Below are 19757 nucleotides of genomic sequence, written 5' to 3'. Positions count from 1 at the left end.
AAGCCCTGTGGCTAACTGTAAAGGGGGGGGGGGGTCCTGCTTTATTCACCCCTATGGCTGCATTCCCCACCCATCGAACTCCCTCTGGAGGCATTTCTCTCTGTAGTTATTCCTGTCAAACACCATATGTGATTTACCTAGGTGCTGGACTCTTTTAAATGAATGGCAGCCCTTGTCTGGATATAAACCAAATCCCTCTAAATCCATATTAATGTGTCTTGGAGTAAAAGTTTTTTAGCTGCAGCTTCCTCAGTTTGAGCCTATCCTTGATTCACATTCATTGAAATATTTGGGAATAATCCTAGCAAAAGTCTTCAGCTGACACAAGCAATCTTAATATTAAATCAATTCAACATCAAGTTGATCTAAGTTCACATAAGTGGAATATATGGAATGACCCTTTTGAAATTAAACTGCATTTAATAAAAATGATGCTATAGCCCAAATTGTTCTATATCTTGCACAGTATAACCATGAGGATCCCCGATAACACTCTGGAAATGGGATGCAACTATTAGAAAAGTCCTCTGGTTTCTATGGTACCCAAGAGACACAGTAGGTATTTACTATTCCCCTCAGTCTCGCAGGAGCATTAGACTCCCCAGCACTGTAGCTACATATCAAGACACTGTACAATGGCTCTATGGCCATTTGTATTCCCCCTGCCAGTCTTTCCTGCATTCCAAGGCACATCCATTACAATCCTCTCATCAAGTCCAAAGTAAGTATCCCTTAACCCATGGATATTCCTCCAAATCTAGCTCTATAGCTGATTCACAATATGTGAATATTCTGTATAAAGGGATGACTAAAATGCAAAGAAATATTGATCCCTCTAACATAGTAACGGCCATAATTTTTCCTTATGGCATTCAGCTCTACTCTTAAAAAGATGCCTTGTCTTTCCCAAGGAAATTCTGGTGGGAAAAGACACCTTAAGCTAATCTCCCAGTTATACTCAGGATCTACATTAAAATAACCTGAAGACCTTATAGAAGAACATGGTCCCCCCTCACTGCTATATACTCAGGATCTACATTAAAATAACCTGAAGACCTTATAGAAGAACATGGCCCCCCCTCACTGCTATTATTCCCCCACCAAAACCATGAACTACCCCCAGACAGTGCAATCTATATGTGCATTTCCTCTTATACAGCTTTTGGTCACAGTTTTTATTTATTCATTTATTTATTTTTGAGGCTAGAGAAAATAAGGAACTATCTATGTCCTTCAAGATGGCTCTCTGGGTGTACTTACAATATAATATGATAACTTATAAGGCAAAGATTCCAGAGGTGACAGTTATGGATATGTAGGGTAGAAAGGCAAAAAAAAAAAAAACTTCAATCCCCCATTTGTATTACTTCTTCCACTATATAGAGAACCTTTGCTTAGAAGTACTTTCACAAGTCATTTATAACTTCTGAGGCTATATGTGACAAAATGTACGCCACTAGCAAACTGGCTCAGGGATAGAACCCACATGGTCAGAATTGCAGGTGCCATGTTAGACTCTAAACCAGTTACAAGTGGCGTCCCACAAGGCTCAGTCCTGGGACCTCTCTTGTTCGGTATATATTTCTCTGAGGTACAGGCTAACATGGGGGGACAATGGCTGACCAAGTTCGCAGATGACTGCAAACTGGGTGCCATAATCGACTTGCTGACTGACACAAGCATCCTCCAAAAGGGTCTCACAGAGATGGATAACTGGTGCCAGAGCCATGGCCTAAAGCTAAATGCCAAAAAGTGCATAGTCATCCCCTTTGGGAAAAACAAAGTGCCGACAAATTACCACATATTTGGTAATCCATTAAGTACGGAAGAAGTAATTAGGGATTTGGGGACCCAAGTAGATAGCAATCTCTCCTTTGACAATCACGTTGCCAGACTGGTTAGAAAGACCTTCTATATAGCCCACTTTATCACGAAAGGGTTGACATCTAGATCAAGAGACGTCATTATGCCCCTCTACTCATCACTCATCAGGCCCATAATTGAATACAATGCCCCATTTGGGATGTACCTTAACCGACACCTGCAGCAACTGGAAAGACCCCAAAAGTACCTCACCAAGAGGATCAAGGGACTCAAACAGATGCCCTACGCAGTTAGGCTAAAGAAACTCCAGCTCTACTCAGTTGCTTACCGCCTACTCAGAGGCGATCTGTGCCTGAGGTATAAAGCCATGTCCAACCCAGAATTAATGGACATGCTCCACCTCAGGAAATACAAATCACTTAGAGCTACACGCTCCAGGGACTTAAACCTCAGCACAGAAATAAATAGGACATGCTGGAGGGACAGATTCATATCCCAGAGGCTCCCCTCACTCTGGAACAAAATCCCAATCCATGTTAGGCAGAGTCCCTCAATGACCCTCTTCAAAAGAAATCTTGATGAGTGGATGGGAGATCGTAGCTTTACCCCTGGGATCTCTTCTGTGTCCCTACTAGACAGAGGCACAGTAAACTAACCTCAAAAGGGCTATCTTCTGTGATCTACTATACAGAGGCACAGTCAACTAATCTAAAAGGGTGGCGAAAGCCAAACACACTCTGGCTAGGCTTATAAATGCCCTAGGGCAGATAGCCTAGTATCAACCTATGAACCTATATGAACCTATGAACAAGTTTGCTTTGCTTGTGTTGTGTAAAGCCCCAATCAAATCCTGCTTAAGCACCATATCCTCTGAATCTGTGCTCAAATTCAGCAGTTCTAGCCTCATTTATGGCATAAACTAGATGAGATTTATATTACCACATCAACACAGAGAGAGAGAGAGAGAGAGAGAGTTACTTCTTGATAGTGCATAGGATCTGTCAAGATTGGTGAGTCCTACAATCAGTATATTATCAATCCTACTCCCTGTCAGCAAAAACACTATTAGAGACACTGCCGATCTCCAGTCTCCCCTGAAATAGAAAAATGTTGGGGAACAGTAATAGATATCTATGCAGCAGAAGATTTTATAGCCTAGAGAAAGAATAGATTAAGACTATTTCTTTTTAAATAGGCACCCCACCTTGATCTTCTTCCATTAGATTACTGACTGGATAATATGCTCGGATAAGATATACAGCATGTTTGGGATTATGAAGGAGATGACCTGTAGAATGCTTGGAGTATTTCTCCTTTAATTCATTTATCCTTCACTCCATGATCTGTCTGCATTCAATAACCAAGACAGTAGAATCTAATAGAGATATGCTATTATATGTAATGAAATTTTAACTGAGCAGTCAGATAGTTATATGGTGAGTACCTTTGTCACGGTTTGTTGTACTCCATCTTCTGTCTTGATTCTGTTAAGATTTAAACTCACACTGCATTACTGTAATACTCTTGCAAATGGGTAATCTGTTAATGCTTGTTACCGTAGAGATACTATTTACCCTTTATAATCTTATGATTACATAATGTACGTAGAGCATTGTTGGCTATACCTATTGCTAACATTGACTAATTCCTAGACAATTTCATATAAGTCAAGGGCATCCGTTCTTCTTAATTCCATGCTGGTTTATCTTTCATAGTTAATACTCTATACTATGTAGCTGTATTACTGTTAGTTTCAATCCATGTTAATATATTAAAACTGAAAGTACACTTGATACACTAATGTCTTACTCCAATTGATTATGATTAAAAACATTATGGCAATAATTAAAACAAACAAAAATAAAAACACAATATGCGTGTCCCACATAAACCTCAACTGAACTTTAATCCCTTTTCTGTCATACATCAGCAAACCATGGAATTACCATTTAACTGTTTCTAACTATGTTGGACCAAGGTACAGTCTAAAAGGGATACCCCCAGGTATTTATTGCTGTGGAGCCAGTAACAAGATGGAAGGAAGGCCATGTTTGTTGGAAAGATCCCACACTTTCTCTCTCTCACTGATCCTCTTCTTCAACAGTGAGAATAACTCCTCAGGCATACGTCTCAGCTGTCCAGATTTTTGCATCCTATTTTTGGTCTGTTCCTCATAAAACTTATGTTTTTTTTCTGGCAAATTACTGAGGATTGAAGTCACCATATAATGACATGCATTTGAGCTTCAGACTTCAAATCCTTCATAAAATGCATGCTAACTAGTATAAAGGCTATTAATCTAGTAACTTTCTAAGTTTATAAAAGCAATATTTAAAATAATGTCCTTAATTCTGAGTCTTTGTCTTCCCCCATTATTTTAGGCATTATCCAGCTTTCTTGTGCTAAGAGGTCAAAAGGGAGGTAAAAAGGTATGCAGGAGTGCTCTTCACTGTGCACTTCTTATTGCTGGCCTGAAGGAAATGAGGTTCTCTGCTGGGCGTCACCAATAAAATGTATGTCCTTCAGTTTGTTCTGCACTGTTTAAGCAATGCACTCATGAGATGGTCACATGGTGTTGCAATCATGAGATGGTCACATGGTGTGCAGATTCTTAGAGAAGAAGGACACAGAAATCTGTATTTCAAACCTTTTTCCCTGATTAACTTCATGATGGGTCAAAAAATTATCTGACACTTGTGGGTATCCACAGAAAAATCCTAATCACAATGGACCATTTTACCATCCACTGTAATGAGCCTAGTGAACGCAGTATTTGTTCTTTTACATTAAAGATTACAGATCATAGCAGGATTGGCTGTGGCATATGTGCTCTAATAACCATGTAATAATAAGAGCCTGTGAGCTCTTTCAATCTGGGAAGAGTCAATGGCATACCAAAGCTTAGTAGCCATAAATGAAATACTGTCTTGCCTTTACAGTCTCTCCAAAATCCTGCTTAGGAAGATGTTTTTGCAGTGATCCCTATCCTTTTGGTCTCCCAGTCTTGACTCTTCTAATTGCTTACCTCGTTTCTGCATCAAGACATCCTGCAGATCACCTTCAGTGGTGTTCAGCTCTGACATGTGATCTAAGTGTGAATTTAAAGCACCTTCTATTTCCTTCAAATAACGTTCATGTTTATCTATATAACTATTAAACAAAGGGCTGATCTTGTGCAGTTCATTCAAGATGGAATTAAATTCATCATCATTGGAAGAACACATCTCAATACCCATATTAATCAAGAAAGATTATTCAGGTCTCAGCATATAAGCAGAAGGTAGCTCTGGTGAAGTTTCCCTCCTTTCAGTACCAGAGTAAGCTGAAGGGATCTTTCAAACTCTTTTATCTCTATGAGACATTTGCATGAAAATAAAAATCATTAAACTAATAGAAAGTCAGTCTGCAATAATGAAAACTATTTCCTAAAACTTATTTTGACATCATGTGGTTGAAAGTATAATGCCTCAGATGTATAATTCCGTTTTTCATTACATATTAAATAGGAATTGGCCCCACATATTAAACATTCCAGATGAATGAATGGATGGTTGTATTTTGCTATTTATTGAATGACATTTTATGTTCAATATTTTTTTTTATTTTTTTTTCAATTTAGTTTTTTTATTACTTTCTGCACAATGAGCTGTTTTATTTAAAATTCTGCCCTCAAAATTGTCATTTTATTTTATTTATTTTTTTCTTTTTCAACCATGTTTGTCCCACTAGGTTAATGTCCTCATTCCAGGGGAGATCGCTGGTGATATTCATATTCACGAGAGGTTATTCAGTGATTATGTGTGCCTTTACAATTTAAACTAAAGAAGTTTTAGGTGTAACTCATCTTTTTGAGTTCCAAGAAGTACTTCAATAAATGTTTTGTATTTAAAATGTGACCTGGGCAAACTATAATGTGTAAAGGAATACATATACAAAAAAAAAGTAAAAATTAAAATGAAAAATACATTTCTAATAATAGAATTCTGAAGACAGCATTGCAAATGTAATGTGTCATTTCTCTGTACAGCATTTCTCTTTCCATTTTCATAATAAAACCTTTCACAGTGGAAAAATATGTTGCTAAATAAAAGGCTTCATTTTTTTAAATCTTACCTGCCTATAGATTTCAGAGTCGCTATGCACCACAGATTTTAAATAACTGAATGTGTCAGAGTATCTGTTGTGCTATCATGTTATAATGTATGCCTCCATATTTGTTTTTCACACACACAGACACACACACACACACACACACACACACACACACACACACACACACAGAAAATGTTCATAAATAATGTCCTAGGAATTCACTGTTCTGGTTTGTCACATTACACATATTTTAACATTCTCTTAAGGATGACTGTAGCACTATGTTCAAAGAATTTCCTGAAACTAATCATTGATACAGTAATAGATATCACATTTGCTGATTAGTTTATGTATTTCCTTTCCTCACACAATACTTTGCCACATCGCACAGGTTGTCATTACATAAATGCACGAGTTGTGTTTGTATGCCCAGTTATCTGGGATATATTATTTACCTAAATAGCCAGGTAGACAGTGGCACTGAAAGGTTCCAATGTCATCAATACAAGCAGCACCATTCTGACAGGGGCCCGAGCTGCATTCATCAATATCGATTTCACACTTTGAGCCTAAAAAATCAAGTGAAATACACTGTTGAGAAAAAGTCCTTTTAAGCGACCCTTCTGGTCACATTTCTAGCAAAAGCAGACTTTAACTCACCTGCAAATCCAGAGTAACAAGTACAAGTGTAGCCAATCCCTGTTCCTTGTTTTTGGCAGGTTCCGTTATTACATGGATTCTCGAAACATGGGTGGTATACCTTTTTGAGAGACAGCATATTGTTTTAACAAATAGTACTCACTTATGATTTAGAAAAAAAAGAAAAAAAAATAATAATCTTAAATTGTAATACAAGAAGCAGTCATAGCTGGTTGGATGCTGCAGATCACATGTTTTTCATTTGTATTGCATTAGTGCATATTCTGTTGAATACTGCAAAGAAGAATACTCATTTCAGTACACTGACCCCTTCCACAAAAAATAACACTCATTTTGGCAAGCTAGCTTCTTTATGGCAAAATGCATTGCTTGATTTCATGGTGATCAGTAATTACATTAAGAGGAGGGATTTGCATAATGGTTAAGGGGCTTGTCTTATAAGCACATGGAACACGGTTTGATCCTAACCTAAAGTTACTGACTAAGCTTAAAATGGCCCTTCAGGGAAGTTAGTCACCACATATAAAGATGAACCAATACCAACCACTAGTCTACCTGGAATGCAAAGCACAACTGATGTTATAATCTGTTTTGGGAAGGGGCATAACATTTAATATGATTATTCACAGCATGGCTTCTTACACTTTCATATTTTTGGTAATGGTCCCCAGACTAGATACAGCTCAGAGATATAAATCTACAAACAGAAACAACACCATCACTATAGCACTGTGTGATGCTTGGATTAAGTTCATTTAGAGGTACAGCTATATAGATGATTTGCTTTGTGAGTTTCATTAAGATTATTTTAAAGTGCCTTTAGAAAATTAATGGGCAAAAGGGAATCTCAGGAGGACATTACATAATTTGGTGAATGAAGCAAGGAAGGTAGTTTGATGGGTGGTCTGGAGTTGCTACGCCATACCAAAAAAAGCAATGAGACTTTAGTGAAAATAATTCAGCATAACCTAGTGAAATCTAAAGTACTCCATATATGGAGCACCAACACTAAAGGTCAGGATAACAGAAAAAAAAAAAACAAAATGTGTTGCCAAAAGCAGGTATCTTAACCTCTGATTTTTTTCATAAAAAAATTATGCGCCAGACTCAGAAAACGTTGCCATAAAGCATTAAGTAAATTTGTGTTACAAGCGTCTATGCACAGTGTCTGTGAGATTCAGAAAACCCAGCTATATAAAGTGGCTACCCCAAATACCATGGCTGGAAATGCTATATGTTAATGACCTATACTGAGGTGCTGTGTATGATGTAGGTGCAAAACATGATAGTAGTGCAATTCAAAAACATTTAAAGTCCATGCGCCAGCACTGCACCCACTGTATATTTAAACATGGCCATATGTCCATGTTCAGACTGAGTAGATCATGGAATAATATTAGGGGTTGCAACAGCAACTGTAAATGTATGTCTGCAGGAGGGTCTTATTGCTGCAATGATGCATGCCCAGTGGTGCTTGACATTGCACCCAGAGGCGGGGGGCCATCCAACTGCTCTTAACATTTCATGGCCTCAATGACACTGACATTATGGACCATTACTGTATTGACAGGTACACCAGCCAAGAAATCATAGAAATGCATCAGCCTGATCTGAAGCACCATGCGGGTTATGGAGTACTTATCTCAGTAGATACCAAGATTTTTGGGAGTTTATTATATTAGGTGTATGAACTTTTCAGTGACCTGTTGGGGTCATAGTAGGGGTATTTCAGGAATCTGCCTTGAGAATACTGCATCAGTTTCTCAATTACATGTTTCAGCATATGGGGGACCAAATGTGGTTTCCATATACCCCAGAGGAGAAAGCAACCACCATGCAGGGCTTCTATGCAGAACCTATTTGTCTGAGTGCTGGGGGATAATACAGTCTAACCACATTGAAATAAAGCCCCTCATGGAGAATAGGGAAACAGGCAAGCAAACTGCAAGTGGTATTATTCCATCAAGTGCCAGATGGTCTGTAACACACTAGGTAGCATCTACAATGTGTGTGCAAATCACCCAGGCAGTTTTCATGACTCCTACATGTAGCATAAATGTGACCTGTACCAACAGTTTGAATGTGGTGACTTCCCACTGGGGTATTTTGCTGGCCAAGATGGATTTGCTTTGGAATCCTGGCTCCTGATAGCCATATTAAATCCACAAAACCAAAAACACCAGTGCTACAACCATGCACTGTTGGCAACCATAAACATTGCTGAGCATGCCTCTGGGCTGCTGAAGGCATGCTTTTGCAATCTGGATTCATCTTGCAGTTCCCTTCCATATAGACCTGTTACTTGTACCAAAATGTTGACTACGTATGCAATATTATACAACATTGCACTTAGGAAGGAATTACAGCAGGGTAGGATCTTGCATGGCCAGCAATTTCCAACAGAATATGTAGTGAGAGCTGACAGACAAGCAGTCATTGGAGCAACCATCAGCAGAGAATAATCATGCCAGATGGAGCCAGGCATACTAGAAAAGATGCAGCAAATTGCATGTAACTTTGCAACATAACCATACATGAGTTAAGCACACACACTATAGTAAAATGTATGCATGATTTATGATTTATTTATGATTTATAATTTATTTATGATTTATGTAAAATAGAGCAGATTGTGCTTACCCATGCCTAGGCTGGTCATGTTATACATTAGACACAGGCAACCCAAGTAACAATATACAAAGGGCAAGACACAGTTAGGATCACTTGCACAGGTGGAAGAGGGAGTACAGCAATGAATGTTCTTCCCAGAAAAGTATATGAGTGGGAGTGAAGAGGCATATAAATGGAATAAGTACTTTCATGGGAAATGTCAGAACTGGTGTGGGGAAGTTCAGGACAAGAGGGGCCATGGTCAGTAGATGTGATGTGCAGAGGCTGTGGTGGTGGTGGTTGTGTTAGACTGTGCCTGCAGGAGCATATCCTTAGCTGTTGGTGCAGTACTGTGACTCAGCTTAGTGGAGAGGTCCAAGGCAAATGTGACAGAGGGTTCGACATCCAGTACCTACCCCCGCTAATGAGAGCTGGCTCTGCCAAGACCTGCACCACCTGTACCACAACCCTGGCTAGATGCTGGTGTGCTACATGACATTGACCAATGTCTGCTAAGACCTGTCATAACATGAAAATGGCCATAAATACAGGGATACTCTGTCCTGGGAGTAGGCACTTTGACAATAGATGTTGCTATGGAAGTGTTAGAACTGCAGGAATGAGCAGTTGGATAACATCTATGGATGTAACATATGACTGGCTGAGAAGATGGCTCCTTACCCTTGCCAAATAACCCAGAGAAGACAGTGGATGGTCTAGTATGTGATTCAGTCAATTCAAGGAATTGCATAAATGGAACATGCACTCCAATAGGTCAACATGCACAGCTTGGATCTCCCTTACTATTGCTGCTATAAGTGCAGTGGTACTTGCCTTTGCCTCCATGATGGCACTGCGCATAGTTTAGGTTGCAGTCACTGACACACCAACCTCAGGGAGAAGGAAGTAATCAAGTTTCCAGCAAATACTATTAGCAGACCATCTATGTAAACATCCCTACCAACAAGTGCTAGGGGCAGATTCAGACATCTGTCTACTGGGTGCCAGCACCTGATCAACATTCTTCCCATCAATCTGCCTTCTCTCGGATGTTTGTGTCTAGGTATCTGCAGGCATAGAGACTGTGTCCATGGTCTGTGTAGAGGATGCGTTGGACACACCACAGCCACTACACAAACCATCTCCCTGTGGCAAAAACACACACACTGTCTGAACCCCCTGACTGTACCAGCTCATCCCTGTCATCATTATCAGAAGCCGCAGATCCTCTAACATTAAACAGGGGGCAGTTCCACAGTTCTGGTGTTGGATAATGAATTATTTGTGAATACACCAAAGCAAACAAATATGACCCAGCACCACAATTTACACATGCAACTGAAATGTTTAAAAGTATAAACATGATAAAAAATAATAGCTTTGACCATTTACTGTCAGATGATCATGTGTGCTGAATCCCCAGTGTACCTGCATAGCATAAGTCAGACAGATTTACTTTAGTTTATAGTGACTAACATGTAATGAGACTCATAGTCATTGATTCAATGAAATAGGACTGCATACCTGAGGCATCCATGATGGAAACTTCCTGGGGCCTGTTGAGCAGTGCCCTGACATTCAACATCACACTGTAGGACTCTGTGGAGGTGGTACTGCCTTTAACGAGGGCCAAGAACTTGTACGTTTCTGTAAGAGGTAGTTCAGTCAAAGGTCCATCACCTATTGTCCTACATTCTCATGCCACAGCATTTGTTCTGCGAGTAGCACTACAGATAATATTTATGGCCCAATGGAAAATTATTTCATAGCAATGGTCCTACCTACCCACTACATAACATTGTTAGCAATCTCAGCCCAGGCACAGTCTCAATAGGATTGGCCATCTACATGGACATCAAAGAGTTCTCGGCCATGGAGATGGAGGCCCTGTAATACCACCTCATTCTCATCATCTGAGAATTTAGGCTTGCAGGTGGATGTGGATTGCACACCAGACACAGTCTTTTTCTGAGTGGCCTGTTGTTAGGCATTGCTATGTTAGTATGGAAACAGTGGAATTAGCAGCCTTTTTGGTATAGGCCTTACAAATGCTTATCCTACTACTGCTATCCTCATGGGCCATATGGTATGCCCTACTTGCGCCTGACAGTTAGATATCTGTATTCACAGTCTTTAAGTAAATATCAGATATATAGGTGTACTGAGCAAATATTCCCTACAAAACAATCACCAATATACAGCTAAACAGGAACATATGACCAGTGAACAATAGCCCTGTAACAAAGATTGTGGTTATGACATGTGTGCAAGGGATGTAGCAGTAAAATAGTATTGAACAGTACATTTAATATGAACTCAGGAGTATGTCTCCCATCTAACTTAACAATCCTGCAAATTACTGCATTCATTACCCTTGCATTCTACCCCTCAAGGCAATTTGGCCAATACATTTAAAAGTACTGATAAACTGACATCATGGTAAAGAGCAGTCGAATGCAATTATTATACAAAGGACTAGATTTGTAAAACTAACACATAGCTTACATAAGCAATTATTTTACCTAGAAGAAAGTTTTGTCTAAAATCACACTTAGCAGGAACCAAATGCTCCTACCAGTACTTTTTTCGGTGACACGATGATGCTCTATGCTTCTCGTCTCACTTATGTCATGTAGATTCACCCTTCTTGACATGTCAATTACGCTAATGAGGACTCATCTCATTATTGCTTTTGAATTGCTCGACTTGTGCGATGAGTACATCTACAATATAGTGTACAGATTAGTATTCAATGCCAGGAACATGCCTAAGCCCCTGCAGGCAGCTCAGCATACATGAGGTCAGCCTATGATTTTAGGGGTTAGGGAATTGTCATGCCAAATTTAGCAATTTGTAGATGGAGTCACTGTAGAGCACGTACTCTCAGTAGCATCATACACAGGGAATGAATACAGCCATGTTGCACACCTTAAATTGCCATTCAAACTATGATAATACAGTACCTACATTTTCTGAGCTTGCCATCCATCACACAAATGAGGTGCCTGTTGATGCCTGGCATTGAACAGCAGATGGGACACGTGCAAACAGTTTTGGGCACCAGTTATCTGCCACTTTTTCCTGGGATTCATCAAGGTGAGACCTCATGGCTGGAGTAATAAAGGATAGAGCTCCTTTTAAAGCACAAAGGTTGCTTGAAAAGCATTCCAAATTTTTCTGGACATCCTCCATATGGAGTATAGCTGAAGGCTCTTGCAGGAGGGCTGTCCTAAAGCTGAATCTAGGAATATTTTGGAATCCCATGCACAGGGGATCAGTGCCATCACCATTATAGTATATGAGGTGCTGCAATACTGACCTCCTTCACCAGTGATAGGATGAAGTTAAGCAGCAGTCACCACCTCCATGCTGTAAGTATTACTTATTTAAGATGCAGAACTAACCTTTCACTGCATGCCTTCCACAAATTTTACATTACATCCTTTATCATGCCTCTAGTCTCTGAAAAGATCAAAAGGAATAGGCAGCTGCAAGCACAGTGGAGCACCTAAGAGAGTGTCAGGGTGAGTATACATGCTTTCATAATATCTGCCTTTTAATATTAACATTATACAGATTAAAAGAAGACTGACTAACTTTCACACACCAGTGCCACATCTAATAGTATTGGCACAGCTGAAAGATAGTATGACTGTGCAATGTTACAAGTGTGTTTGAGCATTTCTCCTCTTCTCATATAGGATCAAGCTGAGGTTGCGGTACGCTTGACAGCAAAGGACTGCAGCTAGTTGTAGTGACAGCTGCAAGGGCCTTATGCATGACCTTTTTGATGACCATAGCTAGTATAACAGCATTTGGGGGTGATTTTTGTGCCAGCAACTGGAGGAAGCTGTTATAACAGCTGTTGATGACTTTCACAAGATCATTCTAACCTTAACTGTGGTCACAGCTGCTTGTTCTGTTAGCTAGATCCTTTTGGTTTTAGCAAGAATTTCCTAGAATTAAGTTTTAATTACCAGCTGTTGGTGCTACTTAGCATGGTTAAAGCTGTAATAACAGCTGTTGGGGCTAGCTACCTGGCAAAGGTAAAGGGATGACTTACATCCAACAATCAAAGGGGCAGATGTGGGGGTATGTCATGCCACATCTATAGGGACACATACAGAAACACATACAGCAGGTTTAAGTGTCAACTGGTATGCATAGCCTTAAACAATTATCCTTGCTGCTGACAGCTTTAATCACTTTGATAATAACCAGTGATGTGTGCCTACTTTGATACATGACTGCTTTACTCACCACCACATACAAACCCATACATTAGACAGGCCATACAAATACTGTAATAGTGACAGGTATGTGTGTGGAGAGATTGTGTTGATACTGTGGGATGAACAGTTGCCCGTAACCTCTTTAGATAAATGATACACGTGCAGGAAAACACAGTTTAGTTGCTAGCTTTTTGTAATGTGGATTCCAGTGGAATGGAGCACAAACTTAGAAGGGAAGTCAAAATTTGCAACACATTTTTCAAAGTACTTTGTGTCTCCTTAGACCACCTATAGATCCAAATAATGATGTTAATCATCTTAAAATTGATGTTTACATATGCAAAAAACTTTCCAAAATCTGAAAGACTTAGCCTACAAATGGTGATGTTTCTTGAAAACACTGCACATTTAAAACTGTATGCATGGGATGCATACAGGTCAGAGCAGGATGTGCTCTTCCTCTTTCAGAATAATCACAGTGTGATGCAGATCATGCCATCTTCTGCAGGAGATGGGAGAGGTTTTCTAACAGCTATGGTTAGTTCTCATCACAAGTGCCACATCTTTTAAATATATTCAGACCAAGGTCAAACTAAATTCACTTAAAGTTACCTTCTAATTTTGTCTCATCACTGCAAGTCTAAGACACAGATTGGCTCAGCAAAAGCCAAACATCATGTCTTGAACCTGCTGAGGCAGTGGCTGAGGTATATGAGGGTGATGAGTCTGGAAATGCCACCCAGGAGTGGTTGGGGGGGGGCGATTCTCACCTCTCTCTCTGGCAGGTAACCCACTTGTATTGGATGATTTGGCCCAGTCACAGCAAGACCAGGTGGTGGAAGCTGCAGTGAATAGAAAACTGGGAAGATATATGGCCCATATGGAGAGAGACTGTAGATTCTATTGACCAGCAGACCCCTACCACCAGACATTTGTGCTCTTTTCCTACGGTATCCCACCCCATACCTTGCACATTGTTTGTCCTCCCTTTCATCTTTTGTATAATCTCATTATGTCTTTGTATTCTGCCTGTGCAATTCCTATTTTTGCCTGCCTACAAACTCATAAAGTTTGATGCCCATTTTCTACCCACTTTCCATTCATCCTGTCTATCTTCCCTTTTTCTTTCTCCCATTATAAAGAAATAAACGAACCCCCTAGCCCCACAAAAATGTATCCCCTTCCCTGTATCTTACACATTCTAATATGTTGTCCTTTTCTGTGACGCTCTGCTTGCTCTTCCCTTCTGTCCTACATTTCAGGACACCCTGGATACCCCTTGCTTTCCTTTTTACCTATCCCAAAAGGTGTCCACATTGCAGTGAAGCTGTACATACTAGATGGTTACTTACTGGTGTGCCACCTTTGGTACTATCTTGCTGAAGGATGTGGTTGACACCTGCAGTCCACCTGCAGCAAGTTCTGCTTTATATTGAAATGTACTGGTTTGAATTTACATTTTCTGTTCTCACAAAATTGTGTGATGTAGTGTTCAGCCACTATATGGGTGATGCCTTGTGCCCCTATTTACGGACTTCCCTGCATGGCTGAGTCTGCTTGCACAGTTTCTCTAGATGGTTAGGTCTAGTTACTATACAGTATAGCTCATGTACATATCTTGAAAAACCAAGACCCAGTGTTGCAATGTTAATGACTTACACAACAATGACATAGAGAATCAGTGTTTTAAAGAAACATGAAGCTGTACAATACCCAACATTACAGAGTTCCCATCATACTCCCTACTCCAGCACTTAACTTATCATGTGCCTTCCACTATGATAAATACACTGTAGGCCCTGCTTTGCATTTCTAACACTGGTCCCATATGAAGGTAAACAGTCGATCAGTCTGTCCATCTGTGACAAACTCATCAAAGATATCTAGTCAGGAATAGACAGCTGAACAGAACTTCTCAAATGTATGCATTATAAAATAACTCTGAGATCTACTGACGTCTTTGTGGTGAAAGAGTGAAAGCTCCATAGACAACCTCATTTTGGTGATGATGGACGTCAACAATTTATTCACTTGCATACCCAACGATCTAGGAATAGAAGCAGTAAGGGACTTTGCCTCTCATTTTGAAGTAAACATTGATGTGAATCTAGTATGCAGCTTCCTGGAATTGGTCATAGAGAGCAATGTGATCCTCTATGGTGAGAGCTACTATTGGCAGAAATGGGGGGTAGCCATGGGCACCCCCTCTGCAAACAGCTATGCCAATATAGTCCTAACTGAATGAGAAAGGCAATGGGAAATGGATTCAAAAAATGAATGGAAGGAATGCATCATCTGTTACAATAGGTTTGTGGATGATGTTATATTCCTATGGAAGGGCAGTATGCAATGCCTAAATGATTTCGTCAACTATTTAACAAGTACGACTAGCTTTCTAAGATTCGAAGTGAAAACATCAGCAAATAAGATCGAGTTCTTAGACGTGAGAATTTCAATGAATAACAGCAAAGGAAGTGGCACCACTATATTCAGAAAACCAAATTGGAGGAACCACATGCTATACTACAATAGCATGCACCCGAGACATGTTTTTCAGAATGTTGTTGAAAATCAAGTGACCAGGATATCCAAGCTCTGTACTGACGATGATGTTTTCTGCAGGAACAAGACAAACTCTTATAGAATTTTGCTTCAAGAGGCTATAATGAAAAACAATTAGTCATGAGTAAAGGCAAAGCAATGTCCATTCGATACAACAAAGGGCAACCGTACTACTCGAAACGGAAGCAGAGTTATGTGAAGAAAGGTGGGAACAGCAACAGTCTCAGATGCATGACGACCTACAGCATTGACTTCTTTGATGTCCGTGAAACCATCAAGAAATTTTGGCCAGTCTTAACTGCTGACAGTAAAATTAAGACAATTGTAGGGGAAACACCTAAGTTTGGTTATAAAAACAAGAAGAACTCAAAGGATTTATTGTGCAACTATGATGGAATACCTAACAAGCAGAGTACAGAAGGAAGAAATAGGTTAGGAACTTGGAAATGTGGCTTTTGCAAAGCTTGCAGCCACATTAAATGTTCCAACAGTTTTGTTCATCCGGTAACTAACAAATGCTATAAGTTCTCTGGTTTTGCTAACTGCAACACCAAGAATGTTATATACATTGGCACTTGTAATTTGTGCCAAGCCTACTATGTAGGAAAAACCAATAGAAAGTTTAAGGAACAGATACTTTGCCACCTGTTAGACATCAAGAATAAAGTGGTAACCAATGCCCTATATGGACATGTGTCTGAAAATCCAGGGCATTCATTTAGCTTTATGGTTATCTCAAATGTGACTACTAACCTCCGTGGAGGAGACATTGTCAACAAAACTGAAAAGGAAGAAAGCAAATGGATCATGAGCCTCAGAGCTAATTTATTTCCAGGGCTCAACAGAGTAGTTCCTATTAAACCTATTTTGAAAGAGAGAAGCCTAATTAAGAAATGAAATGGAGGCTTAAGGAAGGCGTGCATCTGATTTCTGTATGTGATTGGTTGAGCAATTAAGGATCTTTATTTAACAGCAGTAAGTCAGGTCTACACACTAGGATCTGAAGAACATTTTTTAACTGAAAGCGCTTATCCTGTTTGACCTGCAACTTGAACAGCACAATTTGTGCTTTTTATTTCTTCATTTTATTAAAGCCTACATTTTAACAGAATTTCTCAGTGAACTTTTCGTTGTGGTGGAAGCCTTTTTTTTCACTGTACTATTTTTGCCTATTAAGGCTTCCTCTGGAGGTGTTTTTTGGTTTGGTTGTTTATGATAAATACACTGTAGGCCCTGCTTTGCATTTCTAACACTGGTCCCATATGAAGGTAATCAGTCGATCAGTCTATCCATCTGTGACAAACTCATCAAAGATATCTAGTCAGGAATAGACATCTGAACAGAACTTCTCAAATGTATGCATTATAACATAACTCTGAGATCTACTGACCTCTTTGTGGTGAAAGAGTGGATGCACGTACCTGGAGGGTATTGAGTTTATGCCCTCCACACAAAAGGGATATTTCAGAAATTCCACTTCGCAGGCGGGCATAGAATAAGTTTTGATGAACTGTTCTTTTCTAGACTGCACTATATTCTCTTTTTAAATATCGTTCATTCTTTAAAAATAGCAAATACCATAATGTCTGTACCATGCATTTAACAGGTAATTAACTGCAGCATTTTCTTTTTTTTAAATTCAGTTTATTGTCTGAAATAATTTTACAGCTAGAATTTAGGTGGCATAATTAATACAGGTTTTCATAACTTTTAATTTACTGATAATGAAATAAAATATTGTGATAATAAAATGTTATTTTTCTTACCTGGCTACTGACAGCATGTCGTTTGCTAATATTTTCAGAAGATGGAATCTTTATACTTTCCTCTGGCGCTGCATAGGAAGAACTGAAACCTGAATTAGTAGGGACAAAATCAATTTCTAAATAAGAAAAGAAAAACAAATGACTGACCAATAACATTTTGAAGCAATGGAATCAGAGTGAAAACACTTTGCAAATGTATAACTTGGTCAATTTTTATTATACAAGTAGTTTTCTGTAAGGTGGCACGTGTACCAGACTTCTCTTTTCACTGAGCTAGTTGCAGACCTTTGAAATGGACTGCTTGAGTAGGTGGTGTGTTGCGAATCTGAGCAACACTACAAAAGGACATGGGACAGCTGGGAAGAGTTGGGTTACTTAAGATGGGACAAGAAAGCACTTATAATTATGGAAACTTAAATGGATAGACTGGAGAGAAAATTTGTTTCCTTCTACTTTGACATTATGCAACAGAGTGCAACTAAAGCTACAATGGCACAGCTTTTTAAAAAATAAAATTCCGATCAACCAGTTTGGCAGGCCATTTTTCTCAGATAAATCCTTTACAAGAAATGAAGGTTTGTGAACTTTTAAGTGTCGTTAGTTTATGTGTACGCAGTAGATGCACCTACATCTAAGAAATACGTTTACATGATTGTATGGAGCAGAAGGCAGTGTTCCGTCTGTATGGCACAGTGCAGGGTGGGGGAATGATGGACATGGCCTGCTGCTCTATTTTCAGCAAGCAAGGCCTATTTTACCACTAGTGTGGCATGCAGAACCAGATCATTGTCAACTGGGGTCCTATGCAGGATAATGGACCAGGGCCTCCCCCACCACAGTTATTCCAGCACATATTATTTGGCTATCTCTCTCCAATTGCCACAAACACTATTCAAACCTGTCAATATACATACTATTTTGTTCTTTACTTTTACAGTGTTTACAGAGATTTGGATTTAACTTAAAACTTTTATTTGAAATTTTATTGCACAAACACTGATGGCTATTTTCCAGACAAAACAATCTCACATTGAAAACAAAGGTAGCATGATCAACAGAAAACTTATCTTCCCCTGAAACTCACGTTCATTGAAAATGCATCTGACTAATGGTGGATAAAGGGTTCCTTGGGCCTTGAAATGTTTTCAAACCATGGACCCCAATGCACAAATTTTTGGGATCATGCTTAAATGCATGTGTTCTTTGATTCAACTTCATGACTGTTTTAAATTTTGTTAAATACAGAATTATTTGTTAGAGTACTTTTTAAATCTGTAGTTTTGAACATTGTTTTCCAGTAAGAAGTGAAATGAAACATATGAACAAATACTGGCAAAAGTACTCATTTCAGAACATTTGAAACATAAAAGACCACTCAATCTGATGTCTTTGTAATCCACACATATCCATACTTTGTTACAGGCACTTTATTGATTGTGTACATATAACATATCTGATTGTGTCAGAAATGGCCAAGGTAAAGTATTTCAATTCATTTTACACAAATGTACATTAGTCCCGCAAAAACAGACTAGTGACTTAACTTTATCAACTTAATAGGGTCAGTCATTTTTAGCCACAGACATCCCCCAAACACAGCAATTATAGCTACATTGTTGACTGCATTCTTCTCAGAAGTCTGTGGTAAAAAATAATAACAATAATAATGACCAGTCAATTATTTCAAATTTGTTGCACACAAAACACACACACACACACACACACACACACACACACACACACACACACACACACACACACACACTCACACACATGTACACTAGTCCTACAAAGCAAGATAAAAATGACAAGATGATAACCGCATAAGGTACTTCATAAAACACAGAGACAGTGCTCAAACAAAACCCATAAATCTAGAATAAACTACAGCACTGTAAAGGAGCCCAAGCAGTACCACGTTCAGGATATTTTTAATGCTTAACTAAAATCACCGCGTTTTCATATTTTTTTATCACAAAGACTTCATCAGATGCAACAGAATGAGTCAACC

At 39.1% G+C, this 19757-nt stretch overlaps 1 protein-coding gene across 3 annotated transcripts in view; it reads right to left on the bottom strand.

The window, feature by feature from the left end:
* SVEP1 (sushi, von Willebrand factor type A, EGF and pentraxin domain containing 1) overlaps positions 1–19757 on the bottom strand; it is a 2252988-nt gene that overhangs the window by 1124500 nt on the left and 1108731 nt on the right. For all 3 annotated transcript variants that reach the window (XM_044061036.1, XM_044061037.1, XM_044061038.1), the window contains exons 20-22: positions 17747–17835; positions 6577–6676; positions 6372–6485 (exon numbers count right to left, since the gene is read on the bottom strand). In XM_044061036.1, coding sequence (XP_043916971.1) covers positions 6372–6485; positions 6577–6676; positions 17747–17835 — 303 coding nt within the window. The remainder of the gene's footprint in view (positions 1–6371; positions 6486–6576; positions 6677–17746; positions 17836–19757) is intronic.

Source organism: Protopterus annectens, chromosome 2.part0 (assembly GCF_019279795.1).
Source record: "Protopterus annectens isolate FY-2018-M chromosome 2.part0, PAN1.0, whole genome shotgun sequence".
NCBI lineage: Eukaryota > Metazoa > Chordata > Ceratodontiformes > Protopteridae > Protopterus > Protopterus annectens.
Note: the sequence above shows the minus strand (reverse complement) of the source record. Positions and strands in the feature narration are given on the sequence as shown.